Raw genomic sequence first — 8,886 nt, 5'->3', positions numbered from 1 at the left:
AATTTAGCTACATGTTAGCTGTTTTGGCTAGTATAGGATTTTTTTCAGTTTTATTTTTAGGCTGGAGCGTAGCTAATATTTTATCTTTTTGGTAGCTCATTTGACTAAATTAAACATTTTACCATTTTTTTGTGGCTAATTTGGCATTTAGCTAATAATTCAGCTTCATGTCAGTTGTTTTGGCTAATTTAGATTTTTTTCAGTTTTTTTGAATAATTTGGCATTTCATTAATATATTAGCTAGCTATCAGCTTCAGAGTTTTCAGCTGTTAGCTTCAGTTTTTTTTTTAATGATCAATTTCAGCATTCACACTAACATTATCACAGGTAATGCTATATATCAAGTTTTGTTTTATATGTTTTAGTATAATTTTTTTCTTTGAAGATTAAAGGAAGTAAATCATTTATAATTCAGCTATGTGTGGCTTTCTGGAAAACCTTAAATGTTTATGTTTAGGCTGTGATTGCTACTCTTTTTCTGTTAGCCTACAAACCGACCCGGCCCCCCATCAGAGAAGAAAACAGTGATGTGGCCCTGACTGGAAAAAGTTTGGGGACCCCTGCTGTAAAGTGACGTGCATGAAGCCTCTTCCATCTTTTGGTTGGAGGTGGAGTTGTGCTAGGAGAAACAGCAGACTCTGAGATGATGCCAGGTGCAGAAACAGCAGCTGCCCATTTCTGTTTTCTAACAAAAAGTCTTTCTTCTGTCCATAAAACATTTTGTCGGTGGTTGTGATTAAATGCTGACATATTTATTGGTGAATGCCAGGAGAGCAGCATAATCTGTCTGGCAACACGTTTCCATGCTGACTCCGCCTCCTCTGGCTGCGTGCCATGTCTTTGTTTCAGCAGCAGGGCCAGTTTTCCATGCAGTGACTCTAAGCATGTCGCCGTCTGCAGGAGAACAGAAAAACTACAAAAGTGGAATTTCAAAAGTTGAATCCAGAATGTGGACAACATCGAGAACGTCTGCACTGAAAAATGCAAATAAAACAGGCAGTGTGTTTGATTCCTTTTGTTTTAAGTGAACTTTCTGAATTGATTTAAGTTTGTTGAGGACTTTTGTATCAAGCTGCTTTCATGACAGAAACTATTCTGCTAGAAATTGTGATGCTAAAAATCAGACTTTAGCAGTTGAGTGCAGCGTGATGATCAGAAACCTCTCATACAACCTTCCACAGACTCAAGGATTTTTAAAGAACACAAAGCAGAAAGTTTCTTTAAAAAAATGTAATGAGGCTCCTTCTTTCTGTGCGTATGGTAATGTCATAGTCTCGCTTTTTGATGGAAAACTAATCTTGTTCCTAACCTTTTTAAAGACTCCAGAGCAACGAGAAGCTGCTTCCGGATGCTTTAAATTGGAAAAGCAGAGAGAGTCCACGGCCAAAGAAGACAGAGCACTCCAAGGCTGGAAAAACAATTATAGCTTTATCGGTACCACATCCTGCTTTCTTTCTCCAGTTTATCTAGTTCCTCCAACATGTGTACATGTATAGCATTTCTGCATTGCTCCTGTCAGACTTTTTACACCCTTTAAGAAACTGGGATGATGATTTGATGAGGACCAGAAGCTGCTCAGAGCCAGAAAACAGAATCCTGGGAGGAAGGCTGATGCTGCAGCGGGACGGCTTCGCTGGAGTGAAAAGGAGGAGGGGGAGGGGGGTGTCTGACAGGAAAATTGAAGAGGATGAATGAGAGCTCGGGCCTCTTTGGGTAGCTGCCCAGCATCAGTCAGAGGAAGAGGGCTCGGGGGCTAAGGAGGGGTGGGGCCTGAGAAAGAGTTTTCCTGCAGTTTAAAGTATGTCGTGATGACTGGCGTGCACGAGGACAGGAACATGCACACTTAAAACACTTTTTGATCACAATAAACAAGCTGTGGAGTAAAAGTGCCGCATCACCAGGCAGCCGTGCTGGAAGTTTGATGGTGATCCACGTCAGCTCCATCTCATCTGGAGGAAGCTGCTAGAATTACAGCAGTAAACCTGCAGTAAACCAACTATCTGTATCAGGTGATCTTAGCCAAAAAGCAGCGTCAATGGCAGGTTGGTTTGGAACCGGCCCTCGAGGCCTGGATTTTGGCACCCTTGACTAAAGGCTGCAGGAGATGCTGAGGGTGTGATGTCATGGTGTCTCATAAACAGCTGATTGGACCACAAACTTTCTGATCCAAGATGCAAGAATTAAACCGAAAACACTCCGTTGTGGAACGGCTACACTAAAAAGCACAAATAAATCTGCCAAGATCAAGAATGGTGTGATGCTTCCTACAGTTTCAGAACCGTTCTGACACTTCCCCAAAGAATGACTGAAAACAGGCTGGAAGTCAACCAAAGTAAAACCATTCATCCATCCATCCATCCATCCATCTTTACATCTCTCCATTCATCCACCCATTCATCCATCCATCAATCCATCCATCCATTTTTACACCCATCCATCTTTACATCCATCCGTCCATCCATCCATCTTTTCATCCATCTTTACATCCATCCATCCATCTTTACATCCATCTTTACATCCATCCGTCCATCCGTCCATCTTTACATCCATCCATCCAACAATCCATCAGTCTTTACACCCATCCATCTTTACATCCATCCGTCCATCCATCCATCTTTTCATCCATCCATCCATCTTTACATCCATCCATCCATCCATCTTTCCATCCATCCATCTTTACATCCATCCATCCATCTTTCCATCCATCCATCTTTCCATCCATCCATCCATCCATCTTTCCATCCATCCATCTTTACATCCATCCATCCATCTTTCCATCCATCCATCTTTCCATCCATCCATCCATCCATCTTTCCATCCATCCATCTTTACATCCATCCATCCATCTTTCCATCCATCCATCTTTCCATCCATCCATCCATCCATCTTTCCATCCATCCATCTTTACATCCATCCATCCATCTTTCCATCCATCCATCTTTCCATCCATCCATCCATCCATCTTTCCATCCATCCATCTTTACATCCATCCATCCATCTTTCCATCCATCCATCTTTCCATCCATCCATCCATCCATCTTTCCATCCATCCATCTTTACATCCATCCATCCATCTTTCCATCCATCCATCTTTCCATCCATCCATCCATCCATCTTTCCATCCATCCATCTTTACATCCATCCATCCATCTTTCCATCCATCCATCTTTCCATCCATCCATCCATCCATCTTTCCATCCATCCATCTTTACATCCATCCATCCATCTTTCCATCCATCCATCTTTCCATCCATCCATCCATCCATCTTTCCATCCATCCATCCATCCATCTTTCCATCCATCCATCCATACATCCATCCATCCATCCATCTTTACATCCATCTTTCCATCCATCCATCCATCTTTCCATCCATCCATCCATCTTTACATCCATCCATCCATCCATCTTTACTTCCATCCATCCATCCATCTTTCCATCCATCCATCTTTACTTCCATCCATCCATCCATCTTTACTTCCATCCATCCATCCATCTTTACATCCATCCATCCATCCATCTTTTACATCCATCCATCTTTACATCCATCCATCCATCCATCTTTACATCCATCCATCCATCCATCCATCTTTACATCCATCCATCTATCCATCCATCCATCCATCCATCCTGTCAGGGATCCATCACCCAGTTCCACATCCAACCACCAGAGGGACCCCTCACCTGAGTTTTAACCAGCCATCTCCTCACCTGTCTCCTGCCTGCCATCATCACCAGCTGGTTCTCATCATGCTCATTATGTCTGTGTATTTAGTCACCCCTTGGACTCACTTCATTGTGAAGTATTGTATTTGTTTAACATTCAACTCTGAGCAGTTTATTCCTCTTGGCCCGCTTGTGTTTTGACCTCTGCCTGTCTCCTGACTCCCTGCCTCGCTCCTCGTCTGACCTTTTGCCTGGATTTTGACCTCGCCTTGTGTTTTGCCCCTGTCGGATCTTCTGCCAATTAAAGTGGTTGTATATGGATCTCAACGCCTCAGCCTCTTCGTTACACATCCATCCCTCCATCCATCTTTACTTCCATCCATCCATCCATCCATCTTTACATCCATCCATCCATCCATCCATCCATCCATCCATCCCTCCATCCATCTTTACATCCATCCATCCATCCATCCATCCATCCATTTTTTGTGGCATAATTTTGTATCAGATCATTTTATTTTATTGTTATTCATGACCCGATGTTATCTTGCGCTCATTTTGAACTTGAATAATTTTGATAACATATATTTTTATGGAAAGTAAAATAGTTAAAGTTATTTAATGTTTAAGTTGATGTATTCTGTAATAATACTCTTGCCTTTTTATTATTCAGAATCATGTAGAAAAGTTAGTTTTAAATTTTAAAAATTTTGTTTTAGAGTGTTTAATAAATGTTTATCCTGTCCGGGCCATGACCTAAGGTGTGTTTTGGATTTTGGCCCTTTATGTGATTGAATGTGACACTCCTGCTGCATGCTGACAGCAGCAGATTCAGACAGCTGCAATCACTGATCACATCTGGAGTCTGTGGCACCAAGGCCACACACATCTCTGTGCTTTACACGGACAGGACATGGACGCGTCCGGGGATTGGATGATAACTCGTTATACTGAAAGAGTGGGCCTAACTTCATTAATGTTCTTCAGATCAAAATCTGGCTGAAGACTCGATCTGTGGCTCATGTAAAATCTTTCTTCAGAATTTAACATTATCCAGGATATAATCTTATCCAGACATGTACTTATCCTAAAAAGGATATCAGTCAGAATATTGCGTAATTCAGAATACAACTTAATTCATGGTTATGTGGGTTTTCTCTGGACACTCTGGCTTCCTCCCACAGTCCAAACAAGAGCCTCAGCAACACATTCTCTTTCCCCAGTTATCTCACATCGATGTTTGGTGAAGAATGACTCCATGCCACTTTTTGACACTTTGGCCGTCCCGTCGCTTTTGACGTGTTGTCTGTTCAGAAAATCAAGGATCCACAGCCCTTGGTATGCAGTACCAGATGCGGAACCGCATGTGGACAGGTCCTCAGGACACGGGCCCAGTTCGTGTCCGAAACTGCATCTGGTACCCCGTCCAGTGTCGGGTTAGGGTACCAGCCAAGGACCAGTCCGCATATGGACCCTCGATCTTAGGCACAGTCAGCATGTCAAAAAACAACCAGTTGGGGACACCCGGCATCAAAAAGTGACACGGAGGGGTCCTTGAAGGGTCACCAACCAGGGCATTGGAGGCTGATTCCATTCTCAACCCAGATTTGAAAAATGCCAAAACAAAAAAGGGGGGCAGTATTTCTGGCAACCCCGTAACCCTGAAAGAGATATAGTAGATGGAAAACTTTATCCAGAATTTCACATAATCCAGAAGCTCTTCCTTTTTGAGTCTTTCTCTCTGAACCACGTGTCAAAGTCAAGGCCCGAGGGCTGGAACCAGCCTAAATATATCCGGCCCTCCAGATCATTTTATTGTTATTATTAGTCCGATGTTATCTTGCGCTTATTTTATGGAGTTATTTATGGAGTTATTTAAGGTTTAAGTTGATTTATTCTGGAATAATATTCCTGCCTTTTTATTATTCAGAATTATGTTAAGAAGTTACAGTTTCAAAAATTGTCATTCTTCTAGCTTTTTGGACTATTTTGGCATTTACTAAGATTTTTTATGATAATTTGGAGTTTAGCTAATATTCCAGCTATATGCTAGCTGTTTTGGCTAATTTAGGCTTTTTTCAGTTTTTCTAGTTATTTTGAAGCTTAGCAATTTTTTTCAACTACATGCTAGCTGTTTTGGCTAACCTAAGTTTTTCGTTTTTCGCCTAATTTGGGATTTAGCTAATATTTTAAGTGGCTATCAGCTTCAGCATTTTCATCTATTAACTTCAGTGATTTCAACTACTATGTTCAGCATACAAATTCATCTTACAGCATTCACACTAGCATTATCACAGGTAATGCTATATATCTAGTTCATAATTATGTCAAAAAGTTACAGTTTTCAAAATTGGCACTATGCTAGCTTTTTGGACTATTTTGGCATTTACTTAGATTTTTGCAGGCTATTTTGGAGTTTAGCTAATATTTCAGCCACACAGCTGCTTTGGCAAATCTAGGTTTTTTGTTTTTTAAGCTGTTTTGGAGTTTAGCTATTTTTTCAGCTGCATGCTAGCTGTTTTGGTTAAACCAAGTTGGTTTTATTTTTTGTTTTTCAGGCTTCTTTCAGCATCTTCAGCGGCCAAATTCATCTTACAGCATTCACACTAGCATTATCACAGGTAATGCTATATATCTAGTTCATAATTATGTAAAGTTACAGTTTTAAAGTTTTAAAAATGTATTTTTAGAGTGTTCAGTAAATGTTTATCCTGTTCGGCCCGCGACCTAAGTTGTGTTTTGGATTTTGGCCCCTTGTGCGATTGAGTTTGACACCCCTGCTCCAAACCATGGCAGACGCCTGAAGCACTCACCTTCACAGTAGTGTAGTTGCTGTTCTCGCGCACGTGCAGCACAACGCCACTTTTGCTGCGGGTTCTGAATTTGACCTCCAAGCTGCTGGGCCGGGAGCCGTCTGTGGCCACGCCTCTGTGCGTCTGCCTCAGCAGGGCGTCACGTTTGGGGCCCTGCTTCAGTGAATAATCCAGGCGACCGGTACCGTCCAGAGTCAAGGCGGTGTCTGCAGACATGTCTGGATCAGAGGAAGAAATGATTTCAAAATCTTTGCCTCCACTTCAATTCTAACAACACAGCAGTTAAACAAAACCCAAACCCAGAAAGCCACCAGGACACAGAAATCTGACAGCTTTTTGTTCCTATCACAGTGATGTGTGACAGAATCTGACATCATTGTAATAATGCTGTGTGTACATATACTGCCCCAGAAGAAAACCTTCAGTCCAGACGTGTTGGCACATTTATGAATCTTTGCTCTGTTATTTCACAAAGCAAACCTGAGGATTGTTTGGATCTTTCTTTTTTCTGAATAGCACATAATTCTCAGATTTCAGGAGCAGATGTTTGTTTGTTTTAATGAAAGCCTCATTTATTAATGTTGTTTTTAGATCTGCGCTGGTGTAGAGTCTCAGCAAGTAGAAGCTGCTGCTTATCTATTTTAAGTCAAATGAAGTCAACCCTGAGGATTTATGAAATAAGGAGCTTTTGAAATAAAGCTGTCAGGCACAAACGCGCCTCATTCTGAGCTTCACAGTTTGGTGACTCGTGAGGATCAATGATAAATATTTATCAGAGTTTTCCCGCAGAATCAGTAAAAAAGGCAGACACTCACATTTCTCACAGAAGCTGCCGGTGAAGCCTTCCGTGCACTGACACTGCTGCCAGGACCAGCGGTCCACGCAGGTGCCTCCGTGTCTGCAGGGGCTGCCTGTGCAGGCTCCTTCCAGTCTCGGACATCTGCAGACACAAAGGTCCAAAACTGACAGTCAGAGCACAGCAGTCTGCAGCTCAAAGAGAAACTCCGAATGATGAGCAGAGCTGCGGTTCCTCTCCCAGGGCGATAAACAAAAACCTACACAGAAGCCTCCAACATTAGCATCTTAAAAGATCTGCTTTTGCTTCACTTTTCACAAAGAAACAGAAAGGAAGAAATTCTCTGGGATTCACTGACTGCTTTTCCCATCAAAATCCACTATCTGTGTTTAAAAAAGTCCCTCCCAGGACAGCTTCAGGTCTCCCACAGAGAGAGTCAAGGAGGTTGGAGAGGGAGGGGGGTTGGCTGCAAACCTTTCAGTGATGCCACGGGAAGCCAGCGCCTGACTGGGCTCCAGCGGCCGGCCGTTCACCGCCAGCTCCATGATGCAGCCCACAAAGTCGTGGGTGCCGACCTGTCCGCGCCGATGAAGCAGCGGCTCAATGGAGCCGACGCCTCCGACCGAAAGCCTGTTGGGCTGGACGTCGAGGATCCTGCAGGAGCACAAACACATCTGAGCGCACTTGAACACACAAACACTGTTTCATGCAAACATGCTGACAACACAAGACATGTAGAGGGTCCAGCCACTGTGTCTGTGAGTGAGGAGCAGAGAGGGTTTGTCCTGCCTCGCTGACTGATTTGTGTTCTACTGTTTGTGTTTCTTTCTCCTCCGTCTTCTATACTGGAATGTTGGGGACTAAGGAGTGAATTAGATGAGAGGTATTATGTTTTGTGTCTTTTGTTAACTGCTCAAAGTCACATTTGATTTTCTCACCAGTCAGTGTGAACCGCCACGTTGCTCACAGCGCAGTAACCGGGTTCCTGGTCATCGCCACACAGGTCCACCGTCAGAGACGCAGCCTGCAGAGAACACACAAACACACGTTTACGTCATGTGACCTCTTCAATCAGCAAACAAAACCAATGGTTTTATCAGAAAATAAGCATCTTAGCACAGGGGTCCCGCGGGCCGGATCAGGCCCGTCTCCACATTTGTTTTGCTGGTGTTTTGCCAGTTACTAAGGATTTTAAGGCTATTTCTGAGTTTAGCTATTTCAGGTACATGCTAGCTATTTAGGCTAATTTACGCTTTTTTCAATCTTAAAGATGTTTAAATTGATAGCTGAAAACGGTTAAGCTAATAGTTGAAAAAGCTGAAGCTGATAGCTAGCTATAATATTCGCGAAATGCCAGAGTATTCCAAAAAACTGAAAAAAATACATAAATTAGCCAAAACAGCTAGCATGTAGCTGAAATATTAGCTAAATGCAAAAAAGTAGCCAAAAAACAGTTAAAATGTCTAACTTAGCCAAAAGGCTAGTCTAAGGGGAAAAAACTCCAAAATACCCTAAAAAAAGAAGAAAATGCCAAAATTATCCAAAAGAGCTAGCATGTAGCTGAGATATTAGCCAAATGCCAAAGTAGCCAAAAAAAAAAAAAAAACTGGTAA

At 42.4% G+C, this 8,886-nt stretch overlaps 1 protein-coding gene across 2 annotated transcripts in view; it reads right to left on the bottom strand.

Moving 5' to 3' along the window:
• Positions 1–8,886, bottom strand: part of LOC112138525 (protocadherin Fat 4) — a 112,273-nt gene that overhangs the window by 6,192 nt on the left and 97,195 nt on the right. For both annotated transcript variants that reach the window (XM_024261077.2, XM_024261076.2), the window contains 4 exons: positions 8,212–8,297; positions 7,748–7,927; positions 7,293–7,417; positions 6,478–6,695 (listed from right to left, as the gene is read on the bottom strand). In XM_024261077.2, the coding sequence (XP_024116845.1) occupies positions 6,478–6,695; positions 7,293–7,417; positions 7,748–7,927; positions 8,212–8,297 (609 nt within the window). The remainder of the gene's footprint in view (positions 1–6,477; positions 6,696–7,292; positions 7,418–7,747; positions 7,928–8,211; positions 8,298–8,886) is intronic.

The sequence above is a fragment of the Oryzias melastigma genome, linkage group LG10, assembly GCF_002922805.2.
Source record: "Oryzias melastigma strain HK-1 linkage group LG10, ASM292280v2, whole genome shotgun sequence".
Classification (NCBI taxonomy): Eukaryota; Metazoa; Chordata; class Actinopteri; order Beloniformes; family Adrianichthyidae; genus Oryzias; species Oryzias melastigma.
Note: the sequence above shows the minus strand (reverse complement) of the source record. Positions and strands in the feature narration are given on the sequence as shown.